We start from the raw sequence: 16,639 nt of genomic DNA on the forward strand, positions 1-16,639 counted from the left end.
CCAAAACTTTTAATTTCTTCGCCGCTAGGCCAGGAAGTCGGCCATCCTGAAAACCGAACACAAAAAACCGCACGAAAATGCCTATTTAATTGTTGTAGAGCGAACTTGCCAAAGTTGGCGCCTTCTTTTGACTGTGGTACCAGTGCGGTTCAAGATGCGCCCGCTCAGCTGAGAAGCGTACCACCTTAGCCGATGCGAGATCGTTACGTTCAGAGACTCAAGGAGCAAATTTGGCCGCGAAATAGCATGTTGTTGTTAAGCAGGCAGCGGCAAGAACTGTTGTTGGCGGTACAGTGAAGTGTCGTAGAGGCGGCGAGTGTCCGGAAGGACCGCGCAGCCCCCACAACCTGCTGGGGGCGCAAGCAACTAACCCGCTGCAGCGGTCCCAGCTACTCGGGGCCCTGATACAACATTGCCCTGGAACGAAGACACCGACTGTGTCGTACTAACACCGAGTGAGCACTGCACTCCTGACGACACGACACTCTACTCTCCGGGGCGCGGGAACCTTCACGCAGAGTCACGTGCGATTGTTTTGGAGACTGCAGCTGGAAGTGGCAGGTGGTCGGTGTACGTCGGTGTCACTCGAGGGATCGCCACCGACGATGATCGAGGAGCCTGTGAGCGACGTGGAGATCAAGTCGGAGGGCACCAGCGATGGTCCCGATGAAGATGCAGAGCTCGTTATTGTCACCAACGAGCTTGAGGAGCACTGCTACTCGAAAGTCAAACTCAAACTGTTTGAGCAAAGGTATGTAGTTAATTCCCACTTAGTGTTCATCCCCCGTACTGGTCTGTTGCTCTAACTAAAACTGCCCAGTATGACTGGGCAAGCTTTGGCGGACACCGGAGCTAGCCGTACTCTGTTCTTCGGGCCGGCGATCCGGTTCAACTTCTGTTCAAGTGGTCTAATGGGTGGCAAAGTCGTGGAACTGTCACTTTTGGCGGGATTCGATGAGTGATCTGTCATATGAGCTTACTTTCGGTCAGCTGGGTGACGTGCCGATGTCGAAAACCCTCAAAAGGATCAGTAATCTACGAATAGTGGATCGTTATGCGGTTGTGTGATCACAGTGAATCGGTTTTAAGTTGGTCCTGCGAAAATCCTCCAGATATTTCAGGCTACGTGCAGAAATGCCAGAACTTGTCGAAAATCTCTCCTGCCGGTATCCACCTTCATGGTGATCGAGGTACAGAAGTCCGAGTTTGTATGGACCTTGAAATGTAAATTTTTTTAGTCCAAGGAACAGTCGTATTACTGGTGTTCTGTGAATTATAGTTAGAATGATTGTTTCCACATATGTAAATCTCAAGGAATGTTTTCATAGGACATATGAGCTCTTTGGGCATTTATGTATACCAGGAGTGTCTGAAATTGGTGAGAGATAAAATACACAACTTTTGCTGACGAAAGTTTCTACAACACCCGTTAATATTAGTCATCTGCGTGCTAGTAAATTAAGAAGAGTCAAGCAACCTTACATTCAAATGATTCCCTTTATGAAAAGAACCTATGTCGAACCTTATTTGAAGTGTTGAGCAAACTGCGTCATCTTAGAAAAAATTGAGAATCGAAAGATTTTCAAGTGAAATATAATCACTTTATGCGGATCCTATTTTGAAAGTCTCTTCACCGGGAGGTTAAGCTGTATCTTTGTTTGTAATTTCAAGAAAAATTGCACTCATAAACCCTACGATGTGAAAGGGCTCATTTCTTTTTTTATTATTTACCATGGTAAGGGGAATTCTGAAACGCGACTTTTATAACAAAGCATTAACTACTATTTTAATATCTATATGTAGATACCGTTTTCGGTGTCATTAGCCTACGCTGTGATGAGCTGGAATACAAATGCTGACCCTATACTGTACATTTCATCTATTTCATTTGATTTGTAGTTTATGCTTAAAACAAGAATTTCGTCTCCGAGTGAATGAGATCTTTCATCATACTTCCGTTATATGTATTGAGATATTCTGGTCCTATGATTATCGAATTTTTCCAACAACAAATTTAATGTGGACCTAACTTCTCAGGTTCCTATGATAGCATATCTGAAAGCGCTACCTTTCTTCTAGCTCATCATTAATCACTGACATTGTAATGCGGCATCCTCACGATAACCTTTCTGGGAAGTTCCAAGTACAGGCGTTCAAAATAATAATAATACACTTATATGAAATAACTCCGTAATAAGATTGAATCAGATAACTTTTGCCTAATAGACGCCAGAACTTCCAGGTTTCACCTCCTTTCAACGATTTCACTGCGGCCTCATATGCTTGTCGTTACTCAAAATATTTCACTAAAAAATTTTCGATTCTCTTTATTATCTGTTGCTGGTGAGTCGCTTAATCCCGTTAGCGTAAACATTAAAATCCCGCATAAACAAGAAAGGGCATACAGTAACTGCATAATGTGCTGTTATTTGAATTACGTTGCCTAGTGCTCATAACCGTCGTCTAATTACCGACATACGCCGGTTTCGTAACCTAATATCTCAGTCGAGCGGCCAAAGATGCCGGTGCAATCTTTTTAAAAAGTGATTACGGGTTTTTGATGGCTTCGCAAGCTGCCGTTGGGAGACCGCTCTCTTAACTTCGCACATACGCGCCTTTCACGTCTTCACATATATGCGGCTTATAGCTGTATCCATAAAGCTGTATCAGCCAACGAACGCTTGCATGGCGGAGCAATTGGAGTTATACGTTTTTCTGCCTTTATTGTGAAATTCAAATCCCGTAAACGAAATACACAGACTGAAGCAGCTTTTGTTTAAAAGCATCTGTCAACTTAGCTATTGGTCATAGATCTATCGTTTTCAGTCTTCACTAAGAATGAGCATATTAATAATCGCTAAAGACTGCTTGTTTTCGACTGTTATGCGAGATTTCAATTTGAAACTTCTTAGTACGTCGAATACTGCTTGGATTCGCTTGTTGGTAGCATCACAGCGCGCGCTAAATAACGAATTTGGGCAAAAGTATATTCTGTAGGATTTAATAAAACGTCATCACATGGTTTGAATGCGCATGATCCAAGTGCAGCTTTTTTTGTGAATATTGGTATTAAATTTTCTTACAGATATCGGCACTAACTTATTTAGGGATATCTGGCACAAAGGTACCATGTAACCATAAACCGCTATTCTAAATAAAGCACACGTCTAACTAGATATTGTTAAGATAATTGTATGCTTACGTAATTTTTGCAAAAGACAATGATACTGGAGTCTGCTTACGAAGTATCTTATAACGACATCAGTACTGTGGCGTTGTGCAGAATGAACAACTTTGTAATAAAATATGCTCCCTCAAATTTCATTTTTCTAATTCGCCAGATAAGGAGAAAGCCATTTAAAAGAAAGTTGATAGCGTATGCGTTCCCAGAATCCAATTTGCGGAGTTGCATATCCTGGGCTCGCGTGCTCAACATTATATGATTCCTGTTAATACTGGATAGATATTAACGTAAGGTTATTAAATCGATTGAAGTAATTCGTAACCGCTAATTACCAGTCAGCTTGTTGAAGAACCGGCAAGACGATGAGCCATAACCTTTGCTAGTTACCGGAAATGGCCCGTTTTTGACGTCAATATTGCAATTGGCTTTGATTGAAAAGCGGCTCCGTCACAATTGAACTAAGTTCTTCCATTATAACAAGAACAGAACGCTACAGATGATAACACTGGAGGTAAAGCTATTCTAGTTTTTCGGACTGATCGCTCTTATTCATTATAATATTATTAGGTATTCCATTGTGAATACCTGCCATGGTTCCTTGAACAAAATATAGAATCTATTTTTCTTTGGTTACTCACAAAAAGTAATGACTTATATGCACGAAGCAAAACACAATTGCAATTAAACACTGTTTCTTAAACACTGAATTAAACACTGAAAATTTTTATTCAGTGCTACAACATACCTGAAAGATTAGAAGGGGTTTTGAAATGCAAATTTGACATGGTGGGAAAGTGCAGTCTTGCTCACTGTTCGTCTATTGAACGCTGTAGAAATTTTGACATTAGACATATTGCCTAATCACGGCGTTCTGAATGCATAACCAGCCATTCAGGCAAAAGTCCTGCGGAGAGAGCTGTTCGCACCATATATTACGTATGAGTTACCGTGAACGCGTGACCTGGGTAAATAGGACTGAGGTCCCCATTGCCATGTGATTAGTGTGAAATAGACCTGTCAGGTATAATAGTGGCTATGACCTAACCGTGTTGCATGGCGTCGATGCCCACAACGGTATGAGCAGTTAACTACTACTAGGAGTGATAATGTTTAGAAAACTGTTTTTTAGATCGCTGCCGTGCATCGAGGCTTTCTAAGGTTATCAAATGAACTAAGTACAGAGATAATGTATCAAATCAAGAATTTTATAATAAACTCAAATTGGATTGCATGTCGCAAGCTTTTTTCTAGATACATGTAATATCTATACGTAAAAGATTATGCAAAATATTCGATTTTGTGTCGTTGACCGCGGTGAGGTAAGCTGATATAAAAATGAGCCCTTCGCCGCGAGTTGATTCCCAGTTCTTTGTCAGCAATAAAGGCGCTAAAAAAACAGTCAGTTCGCCAAATTCTATGTATTGAAGCATCTAGATAAAATTGTTTCAACGACAGACCGTAAGTCAGCTCTTCTTTCTCCTCTTATTTCTGGGGTAATTAAAATGTACCAAACGTCAATAAACAATTTGTAAAAAAGCTCAGCTTTGTCATTAATAACAAATTGTTAATAAATATTTCTGGCGTGTGTAGAGACACATGTTACCACGGCTATTAGGACGAGAGCTATTTTCAAGATGTCTCCTGCAGATTATATAGGACGCAGTTCAGGTATAAGGCCATAGAAGGTCGTATTTTCTTTTACGATTCTATATTCAAAAGCCATTTAAATTAACTTAAGTAAATTAATGAAAAGGTTCACGGGAATCACCTTATTTTTGGCGTTTTTTTTGTATAGGCTCATTATACGTATTCAGCTACTAAGAAAGTGTTTCTCCATCAGCAAATCGCGTAGTCATTTTTCTAAACAAACTTAGGAGTGGGATTAGGGATTTGGAAAACAATTACTTCTATGATAGTTACGGAGTTTGATGTCTCGGTGAGTGCGTCAAAGTCGGGGACACTTGAAGGAGTGAAAAGTGAAAACCAATTTTGGAGTTTCTTTCTTGTTTCAGGCGAACCCGACACGCACAAGACCCCGAACCGGACGTTCCAATCGAACTTCTTCATGGCTGGCGAATTGTAAGCTTTCTCATGTCAACCAATTGCAGAAGCTTCTGTGGGCCCTTTCTCGACAAGCCTGAAACGTCAATGCGAGAGTATTGGAGGAATTATGCGGATGCGCTCAAGAACACGACTTGGCTGGGAAAGGCAAGTGAATATCACACAATTCCTCCGTTAGTGAACAGTAGGCGATCAAATTGTGAACGACATCTTTTGAGCTTATCAAAGTAAAAAAAAAGCTGATTTGTTGTCAAACAAGTTAGTGTACTTTGACTCAAGTGTCTTTTAAAAAAACGCAAACGGAATTATTTGGCAGAATATGCTGAGGATTAAAACGTGAAGATTGAAACATACAGATTACTTGATTTCATGTTTTCTTGCCGTTTATCATAACGATAAATCGTGACAGATACTGCTAAATAATTTATAATTATATTGATTATTATTTTATGTCATTTCACAGATCAAACAGGAAATCGTGGATAAAAAGACATACGAGACGATCGGCGACATCGTTGGCGATGTGCGCCGCATGCTGGAGTGCTGTTATCATGCATTCGGACCTCATCATCCGATATCGAAGAAAGGCATAAAACTTGAACATGTACTTGAGACCAAAGTGCAGATGCTACCGCGTGACCTCAGGGAAAGGAGTTCAATTGATGCAACGAGACCAAGTGACATACCGCGTGGGCGGCTTAAAGTTGAGGATGGCGAATCGATGCTAATTGCGATTATACGCCATGAACGAGCTGTTCGTGGGCGGGAACAACGATTTCGCGCCCGTGAAGGTAAAAAATTCGAGAAGGAGGCCCTGGCCGCAGCGGCCGATATGTGGGATGCAAAGGACGTTCGTCCTGGCCTAGACGAAGTGCAAGCCATGTGGGAAGTTCCTCATATAGCGCATTTTCTGTTTCTTGCGCAACACGCACTCGGCTTTCCGGAGTTCACGATGTTTGAACTCGAACGATCTCTTCTTTACCCTCAGTCGAGTCAGTTATTGCATTCGCTCATGACGTGCTTGCTAACAACAGGATTTAAGAGTGTTAGCTCGACGGCTAGCAAACCGCCAATGGGCTATCGCGAATGGAATGAGAAACTACGCAACAAGTTGGTAACGTTCTACAAAACGTTAAACAACCACGGTATCCTTAAGGTGTTTGAAGATACTGGTGTCGAAGAGGAGTTTTTCCAAATTGTTGGTGAGGCAAATCCATTTGACAAACTCAACGATAAAGAGGAGTGGTGCACCTTTGAAGATTTCACGCTGCGTGAACGCGTGGCTATTATCAAAGCGTTATGTGACCAAAGATTGGTGAGTGCGCATTGCAATGTGTACAAACCGTTTTAACAAACTGCTAAAACAGTTTTTTGTTTCTGTCGATAGGAAAAATACTGATGTAATTTTTTCTTGTTTTTTCTGTCGACTAGTAATCATGACGTTGGTGTACCAGTAGTTTTACTGTACTAGCTAAGCCTGCAGTGAGTTTTAACTGAAATGAATCTTTGAGAACTGGTATATACCTTGCGTATGTTTTTATATTGGTGATAATTGCCATTCTTGTTCTTTTAGGCAAAGCACAAGAGCGTGGCGGACTACTTCGTAGAAGGAACGTATTTAGGAGAAGATATGCGACAGCTCGTGTTGGGAACTGATTTATCGGGACGGGAATATTTTTATTTTCCTTGTCTATCTAACCACGACGTACGGGTTTATTCTGTACAGCAGTTTCCCCGTAAGGCGTCTCACGATGATTGCTATCAGGTGCGTTCTATTAAATGCATTATATTAATTTGCAATTCATTGCGTTTGGTAGATGCAGACCGTGGAAGAGTAGTCCTCTTTCACTTACAATAAATGTTGGTAATTGTGTTATTATTACATGTAAAATTGTAGTACTTGTTTAGTCAATTTGAATACATTAACGTTTATCTTTCGTGTTATCGTCATGTTACACGATAGCTTCCTTTTCTTTAAATATGCATATCTTTCATGCTTTCTAGGTGGCGATTAAACGTGTACCGCGAAGTCCTAAACCCCCGACAGCAAAAAAACGTAAGAAAAAGACCTTGATCCGTGAGGAACATATCGAAACGAAGAGTCGGCGACGAAGCGCGAAGCAGGCGGCTAAAGCCATTGTACAGGAGATGGAAAGTAGCGACGAAAGTTGCGAAGAAGAATTCGATGAAGAGGTAGGGGAGGTATTTATACCTGCTACTTATGTATATTTAGTTCAGATATATATATATATATATATATATATATATATATATATATATATCCGTGTAGTCAAACAAAAAAAACTCCAGTACTTTGAAAAATTTGACAGTTTGACTTAGAAGTTAGTAAAGTTGCAACAATAAACACTGCGGAGAGTGCTTCCGCAAAGATAGGATCAAGAATGATGGTATCATTCAGTCAGAAGGTAACCTGAACACGAAAGAATGAGTACGTTGCGTGACGAACAAACAGTTGAAATTTACTTGTTTAAACTACAAAATGCCAATTCATGGTACCAATTGGGTACCAATTGGTACGGCAGCTCATTTATGTTTGCGAATATAAGTGACCATTCAAAAGTTAATTTTGTGAAATGGCTATGATGTGATCCATCCAAATAGTGAAGAAGATGCGAAGATAATCGAAGAAACAGCTGATCGCAAAAACTAATGGTAATCGTCTACTACAGACAATTTTGCCTGGAGTAGTGCAGTTCAGAAAATCAATGAAAAATTTTCAGCAGGAAGACCATGAGGTAAATATGTCAGGGGAATGGCTCACTAATGATAGGTTATTAAAACAGGTAAAAGCCCTAAGAAAGATCAACGGAACTCGCTCAGAAGACTGCTAACGATTGGCTGTCAGCGACAAAGTAAACAGAATCTAAGCATTAACTGAATTACTTAATATCAGATCAATAATATATGAAACAAAAGAACAAGCCCGATGAAAAGGAAAGCACAAAGATTTAGTGTTAGTAGTTTAAACTGAATGCCGCCAATGAAACTGCGTATTATCACAACTCAAATTAACACAAGAAGGTAATGAGAATATACGGATGTGTAATTGCCAAATACAATCTAAAAAACAGCGAAAAAATATATTTGATATTATAGAAGAAATTAAAAACTGATGGGAAACAGGTTCTATGTCGAAGTTTTAAACGTAACGACATCGTAGTACGTTATTATCTGTATAGAGAAGATCCTAAGATATCTCTCTACCGCGGCCTATCTCGTGACATTCAGACGACAGAATTCTTTTCAAAGAATGACTTCGTGAGCGCATTCAGCTAAATCTACATAACGACCATCTACCTGATTCTGCTTGGACAACGAACACTAACACCACCCAAACCCGCCGTTGTGCATGTTGGAATGCTTCTATTGTAAAGAAAAACAGAGCGATCGATACCTTCACCTATATTTAAAGGAATAAAATATGAACACAGCATATATCAAAATGTTATGAATCTTTGAACTCTATAATCGCTATTTATTGAGGAAAACCAGGTAAAAATTGACGAGGACACAGCAGAACTTTTACTTTTCTTCCAAACCACTAACTAACCACAACTAACTAACTTCAACTCCATGTTGTTCGCAAGGCTTCTTAAAAACCCTACGATCAAAAATTCTAAGCCCCAGGAACCTTATGAAAATAATTCTATATGCTAACCCCTGCTTATGTATTGGAGTAGCCGTTTTCAAGTTCAGCTTGCGTTAGTTAGATTGCATGTGATCCTAGTAAAATTCGGCTGAACTGTGAATTCGACAGAAACGGTGGCGACAAGTTTAGGAGAAGAGACTCAATTCATTCTTAAAACGCGCGCTCGATCGCGGCGTCGACTTTCGACTACGTAAACAATTTCCGCTACGTTGGACTACTTTTTTCGTTCAGCAGTAAAAACTTTTTGTCGCACAATACGGAGAAATGCACAATGGTTATCGTAGCGATATCTACTACTGGGGATCCCTATTTTCTTTCAACTGCTACTGTCCATCGGCTATTCCATTTTAAAATAGACCCAGTGCCTGTATGCGGCACGAGGTCATATGAAAAACCTCATTCTGCTAACTGGGATCAATTAAATTGCTTTAAAGCTGTCTAGAAGCACGTTTTTGAACTCCATCCTGCGGCACGAAATCAGCTATTTTACCTTCTCGCAGGACACCTGCGTTAAAACGATTTAATTGTTATTGATTGTCTACTTCTTGCCAACGGAGCCCACTCCGGAACCGCTAAGTCGCGTCAAGAAGTTACCCGAGAAACTACTAGGACGGATAGATCTGCAATACAACAGCGTACCATCGGGTGCTCTCAAACATCCACAAATACATTGGAAAACGTCCTAAGGCCTTGGAACAGCTGAAGGAACGTTAAAAAAAAATTCAAAACTATACAATTTCAAGGTCCTCCTATTCGCTTGTAACAGCCATGTATATAAATTTATTTTCTTTGATCGATTTTCTTACAGGTTGTAGTGTACAACTCTGACGGATGTATGCTCATGTCCGCGGGAGAGCAGCAGCATCAACTAGAGTTCAAGATCGTCGCGGAAAATTTGAATCAACTTCGTGCCCTCATTGAACGATTGAAGGGAGAAGCCGAAACTAAGGACAAAGAGAACAATGGAGAAGGAGCTCATGAGATTAACGATGAACATTCAAGAGAAGCCAATCATGAATATGACGAGACTTCAAACGATACACAATTGCCCAACGACGAGTCCAGTAATGGATGTGAGTGGCACAACACAGGCATAACCTTAAACATATGCAACATATCTATGCAGAGTGCGTACAAGTTCGGTACTGTTGACACTGTTTGCGTACCAACCGCCTTGTCCGTGACGACTAAGAACAGTACGTAGTGATTATAAAGCGAGATGGGTTGTTCTTTCCATCTTAGACAGGAATTGAGGCATAATTTCCTTATGATCTCTCAAAATCTTATGAACAGTTATCAAGGCTTTTTTCACCGGTGTTGATAATAGATACGGTATCGTATACGTTTTTATCATGGCAGGTATGGTAATGGTCTCTTGAGACAAGGTTACATATTTGCATGAAGAGGAGTACATAGCACTGCCCATCCTATGATTTATTTAGTTATACGTTACAGTTAACGTCTTCGAGAGCTACAGAGTGAGAAATTTAGCCTGCTCGTTGGAGCCTTATTTTGACAGAAAAACGTGCGTCTTTTAACATGGTTTGTCTGTTTCTACTTGCTTTTTTCCATACTTGGCCGTTTCAGATATCGACAAAGTGGACTCTATACTCGAAGAGGAAGACGAAGTGGAAGAGGAGGATCTATCACAGACACAGAAACTTGAACGAAGCGGTCACGGTCAGGAAAGCGACTCACGATCTGCTTTGTCGGTTCAAGAAGAGGAATCGTCGCAGGACACAAACCACACGCAGCCTCGCCGGTCTTCCCGGGCACATAAGCAAACTCAGCGCTTCGCTGAAATGGACGATCATGACGACGAAACAATGGCAGCACCAGCCGCTTACGAAAGGGCGACCGCACACCAAAATCATGCGATGGTACAGATCAGCACCAGACGATCGTCACGTAGAATAGAAAATGGTACAACGGATAAGGACTTTTCCAAGGTTGACTCACTTTCGTTAAAACGAAAGGCAGACTCCGTCCCAAGGGAAAGGATCACAATGAAGGTGAATTGGAGAATGCATGTTTCACTTGCATGTACACATGTAATTTCCATTTGTAATCCAAATTGTCGTAGAGACCAAGTTCAATTTTCTCTGACCCTCAACTTTTTTTAGATAATGATACCTAAGGACAAGAAGGCCAGCAAGAAGCAACCCTCGAACAAGCGTCTCATCGCTCAGCTGGAGTCAATTCTTGAGCAGTTTTTGCCGTTCGAAGCAGGTTTTGCTCAAAACGAGGCCCGGACGCGGTTGAAGCTCTATACTGAGGTTCACCATCCGCAGATGCTCGTAGAGGAGCAGAAACGGAAAGCCGAAGAGGATAAAACACGCAGGTATGTCTACCACTACTTCTTGCATATTTCCCACGCCATGCTTAGCAGGTAATTGCCTGCAGTTTTTTAAATTTAACTAATACTGTGTATATGACTATTTTTATAATACAATATGAAACGAGGTGTTGTAGTTTTTACGATTCTACCAGCGTTCAGTGTCTTGAAAATAAGTTTTGCGAACATTGATATTTCCACCCATTGATCTCTCAGCGATACCAAGATGAAGGTAGCTTGTTTATCGGGAAAATAGTTTACGCTGCTTTGCTTATACAAGTAGCAATAACAAGCTATATAGAAATGTAATTGCTGTCATATATGTTTTTATCTTGTTCGCTCATGTTTTTCGTTGCCTGCTGATTTGTAGGTCCAAGCGTATCAAAGACCCGTGGTCAACCTCGTCACAGTACATGGACAATGAGATCCTGTATGGCGATGCGGCATTCGATGGTATCTCTGATTCAGACGACGATGACGGAAAGTCCAAGAGACCCCAACCGACTCGAAGGTCAAATCGAGGTCACCATGTCGCATCTACAGGCTCCGACGAAACCGGAGGAGTGGACAAAGAGTGGCGGTGTAGGGATGGGGAGCGCTTCTAAAAAGTTATCGTTTGTTTATTACAACTACTAATTATTACCTTAGCGTCAACAGGTCACGCATCTCTAACAAGTACTGGACGTTGCTTTCACAAAGGTTCTGCAGGCCTACGCTATATCCAAACCAACCCTTTGTTATGAGCATGCCAATCTAATTACTGTGGCGTTGACTTTTTCCTCTGTCCCGAGCTAATCCTTTGCTAGGCACAACTCTATGAACCTATTTCAGCCTAGGCACGCACGCACGCTTGAGAACGGTTTGTTGGACTGTGCACAGGCGGACATGACATTATGCTTTGTCTTTTCGGATTTTGTATATATTTATATATATACATATATTTTGTGAGTGAAGATCTTTATCATCCCCATATATTATTTTGCTACTTGGCCATTACGCTATTTCTCATCCGTGCTCCTGTTCACCCATGCCACGCAATTGTACACGCGATACTGCGAAGAGGACAAGATATCTTAATACCTGAAAGTAAAAGGATCAAACAAAAAATCATGAAAGAGGACGTACTGTGTCGTTTGTGATCCCCCAGTGAGCAAAGTCGGGAGAAAAGGAGATTATGATAGCTTTGTTGCTGTATGTTTCGTTTTTTTTTGTTATTCATATTTGTTGACACTATGAGCTGAGCCTGCTGCTAGTGCTTTGCGATTATTATTGTTGGACACGTCTTCTTATTGATAAGTAAATTATCTGAATGTGCAGTGTAAATTTGCTCTTCCACTCCAAATACGTATGTGCGTCAGCTGGTAGACAGTTATCAATGGAGCACTGGTGGAAAACTTCTAGGGAACCTGAAGAGGCCTAGGAGCGCTCTAAGGGATTGCCTGGGTAATGTTGCCGCCAGTCGCCTGAGCTGTCTGATGTGTCTGGTTCAACTATTGTGCTCTAGGGTGGGGGTGAGTGTTTAATGGTGCCCTGTAACTTTGATTTGTCTATGAAGGCAGTTCACAAGGGACCAGATAACGATTTGCAAAGGTAAAAAGAGCGTCATATCATCATGGAACACCTAATATCTGAGAAACGCTGAAATCGGGAGAAATCAGATGTTGCATGCGATATTGGAAACGATTCATTGTTAATAATAGGTTAGAAACGTTATTACAATTTATTACTTATAACATTCGAAATGGCCACACGGTGCCTTGAATTCACCGCCAACGAAGTGATGGATGGATAATTTAATAATAATTAACTGAAAAATAATAAATGATGTAATGAATAAGAACATAGCGCAGAACAAAATTTCCATAATATTAATGATTATGATAATAAAAACAATAGCCTAGAAGAAGGTCAGAGAGGGACAGAACTAGTGACAGCTACAATACTGAAGGGCCACGTTGAAAGTAGTGGTAGGCCTCACGATGTTTTTCTGCTTCGTTTGAAATGCCTTTATTGTTCAATATGCATGCGAACGAACACAATCGAAAATTTAGTCTGGCATGGTCATTAATCTCAAGTAACACAAGCGCCTACTGGACGAAAACAGCATCTTTATAATGAGCTTTATAGGCCACAAAAATAACAAAAACAATCAATATATGAGCAGCAAGGCGACTATCGGTCTGTTCCGGGCTCGTAAACTAGACCCAGGGGGAAATTTAAAAATAATAAAACGGGACGACAGAAAATAAGCGATACAGTAAGTGAGAGAAACTAGAGGTACGGATTACTGGCGCCCGAATTTATGTACAAGCACGCACACATGTTCACGTAGATATACCTTATAAATATAAATCAGCATATAGATGTGAAAATGAACCGGCAGAGAATAAAAGCAAGTGTCCGTTGAAAACATGTCTTATGCCGAGCATCTCCAATCATGTTTATACGGCGATGGCGGTTATTCGTTGTATATATGTAAGTACACACGTTGCATTGAGTTCTATTATATATATATATATATATAGTAGGGCTTATAATGAACATTTTGTCACGTAAACACGTGATCTTCTTCATATGCACAGTGTCTGATGGGCATATTTTGTGATTTTGTATGCATCTCTGACTGACTGTGTGTGTTGTATGTATGTGCATCTTCGCGCATGTGTAAGACAATGTGCAAGCGCGTGTTATTACGAGCGCATTATAAAGCATGTACGATATGCGATACCGCTTATATTAAAACGGAATCGATACACGTTAGTGATTGAATGTAATGATACGTTTGACGTGCTTGCAAATTGGTGTCCTACTTCTTCAGCTTTGGTCCGAATATGAACGTTTTCACCTTATCCTTTAGTGAACGGAAGATTGTCCTAAAGGAGGATCTAAGTTCAATTAATCAAGGAGATTAGCTTGTTGCCTAACTTTTGTCCTAAATGATGACTTCATCTCGGTGGCCAACGAACGAAAACAACCAACGACTTGACAGAAATCTAATGAGTTCTGGCCAAAGTTACAATAAATTTTGTTTTCTCCAATCATTAATTGATTTGCATCGTTCACAACCAGTGCCCGCCCAAAATATCCATTCCTTGTACCTTCTTCGGTTTCGCCAACTAGAGCCTGTATATAGAAGAACTTGTACACACCGTCAGCATCGAACCGCCTCAACATATTTAATATCGCATACGTCAAGGGCGTCGAACACAACATTTCAAAAGCGTCATCGAAGGCCTATTTTGGCCTCTACTTGAAGAGACTCGCTGAATTGTGCCCTCAATAATTAAGATGGTAATAATGATTATACTAACCAGTTATAGACATTCGCACACATTTCAACACCCATTACTACAGTAAATAACAAGTATCCAGAGCAAGTGTTAGCAGTCGACGAAGATGACGACGACGAAAAAAACAATAATAATAATAATAGAAAGACCATAAGGACACATTTATAAAGTCCGTAATGCCTCTGTTGCACAAAACGTTACTAGCGGCAAGAAAGTGCGAGAGCGTTAAGCTGCGCATGGATTCGGTTCTGTGTATATATAAAGTATATCTATACAGATATATGTTCGACATAAAGGATGACGTTGAAAACGAACGTCATTTGTATTATAGAAAGAGGTCATTCTTTATATAGCAGACTTGATTGAGGGAGGGATAGAAAACGGGGCAAAAAGGGTAGAGCAGGTAAGAAGGACAAAAGAATGATAAGGAAGTGTTTGCTCTCCGAAGAGGCTGTGCTTGAACCCATTGGCGAACAGTTTTAATGAAGCGAATGTTGGAAGAGGGGATATAGAAGCATGGAAAAATGCTTGATGTATGTAGCTCGCACTGAATGTAAACCGCAAAACAACAATGGACGTGTAAAAAAGATTGATGATGGAGAAGTATTGACTGACTGTCGGGAAGTAGTGAAACTGTCTAATATTTAAGTGATTGCGACCAATGTACTAACTAACAATGCTCATGAAATTGTATATTTAGACGCAGGGGTCGAATTATACAGATACGGTGAGACACACACAGAAGTAATAGACGAGAAGATGTACGATATGAACTCTATTTATTTTTGATCAGTGCGACTTTAATGGTTGATTGCACAGCGTGAATTATCGAAGAGTTTATAAAAGTAACTATGGACAAGCACACTCAAGGCAGAAATGATTACGAAATAAATTGAGAGCCAATTATAATTGATAATATGACATAAGATAATATTCTATTAATTGATAGTAGTTTTCTTCTATTTGCAAAAAGCTAACATGAGAATGTGAATACTATAAAATATGAAGATTTGAAAACATAAATTCGTATTGCAGAGCAAATTAGCATTGTACAAACACAGATATAATTAAAAACAAGATAAGCATTCAACAAAACCATGTTTACACATTGGCAGAGGAAACTACGTTAACAAAAAGCTGAATATGTATGATGAGAAACGACGAAAGCCAAAAACAGAAGAATACAGGAACTCACCGATTGTTCGCTGATTAGAATTAAGAAAAATAATAATTGCTGTAACCATATCTTCATGGAACTCTTCTTCTGCTGTTAGTCATACAACAGGATGGTGCATCGTCATGCAGTCAGTCTAATACGCCAACGTCCGTAGGGGCAAGCTAAGTATGTGCATGTAAAAATGAAAGAAAGTTGATATTAATTATAACTATTATAAGCATAAGATACACAAGTAAGATAAATAAGAAAATAAATGAGCGAGAACCTATGAAGAACGAGAGTGATGATATAAAGGAGAAAAATATTGTCCGACAGAGTTGTCTTAAATCGGCAATATAAGAACAACTACTACTACTGCTACTACAGTGTTAATAATAAAAAACAAACGAAGTTATTTATTCTGCCACCACCAATAATGACTTGTGCATTTTTACCTGTTTAGATTGAACTGGCATATGTTCAAAGTATTCGATATCGTTGAACATTTACATCGTGCGGTTAATTCTGGTTTTGATACCAATAACTACTAATTATTCTTCAAAATTTTATCAATGTTGACTTAGAAATCTTAAATAAGGCAATAATGGAGAAAATGCGTTGAGTAAAAAACATTTATATGTTTGTAGACTTGTAACCATGATAATTTGTATTACATCGCTGGCAGAATTTGACAACCTGTAACACTGTATAGGTTATAATACAGGTAGGTAGTGTCAGCTTATTTGATAATGAAAAAAAATCAGGCAATCTGATTTATTTTGACTTCGTGCTCGTGTCATATTCGGGCTAATATAGGCTTAAAAAATTGACCTAATGCGCTTTTGAAAGTTTCACATGACGCAAGTTCGCAATGCTCTTGTTCGATGGAAACGTGCATAACGTTTAAATATGAGTTCTTTTAAAAACTGCATGTATCTAGACT

The 16,639-nt window shown here is 39.9% G+C and overlaps 1 protein-coding gene across 1 annotated transcript; it reads left to right on the plus strand.

Moving 5' to 3' along the window:
- The first annotated feature begins 202 nt into the window (after window positions 1-202).
- LOC111266052 (uncharacterized) lies at window positions 203-16,133 on the plus strand. Its single transcript, XM_022843185.2, has 9 exons — window positions 203-751; window positions 5,197-5,392; window positions 5,709-6,560; window positions 6,819-7,010; window positions 7,250-7,438; window positions 9,724-9,988; window positions 10,503-10,927; window positions 11,039-11,256; window positions 11,621-16,133. The coding sequence occupies exons 1-9, from the start codon at window positions 606-608 to the stop codon at window positions 11,853-11,855; spliced, it is 2,718 nt and encodes a 905-aa protein (XP_022698920.1). The 5' UTR covers window positions 203-605; the 3' UTR covers window positions 11,856-16,133.
- The last annotated feature ends 506 nt before the right edge of the window (window positions 16,134-16,639 follow it).

The sequence above is a fragment of the Varroa jacobsoni genome, unplaced genomic scaffold (assembly GCF_002532875.2).
Source record: "Varroa jacobsoni isolate VJ856 unplaced genomic scaffold, vjacob_1.0 scaffold_1047, whole genome shotgun sequence".
Classification (NCBI taxonomy): domain Eukaryota; kingdom Metazoa; phylum Arthropoda; class Arachnida; order Mesostigmata; family Varroidae; genus Varroa; species Varroa jacobsoni.

What these genes read in the sequence shown, in the direction of transcription:
- LOC111266052 (XM_022843185.2), top strand. Translation starts at nt 606, where the DNA reads ATGATCGAGGAGCCTGTGAGCGACGTGGAGATCAAGTCGGAGGGCACC. An exon ending in CGTTATGTGACCAAAGATTG is followed by an intron (nt 6,561 to 6,818) that starts GTGAGTGCGCAT and finishes TTGTTCTTTTAG; the next exon opens with GCAAAGCACAAGAGCGTGGC. An exon ending in CGACGAGTCCAGTAATGGAT is followed by an intron (nt 9,989 to 10,502) that starts GTGAGTGGCACA and finishes TGGCCGTTTCAG; the next exon opens with ATATCGACAAAGTGGACTCT.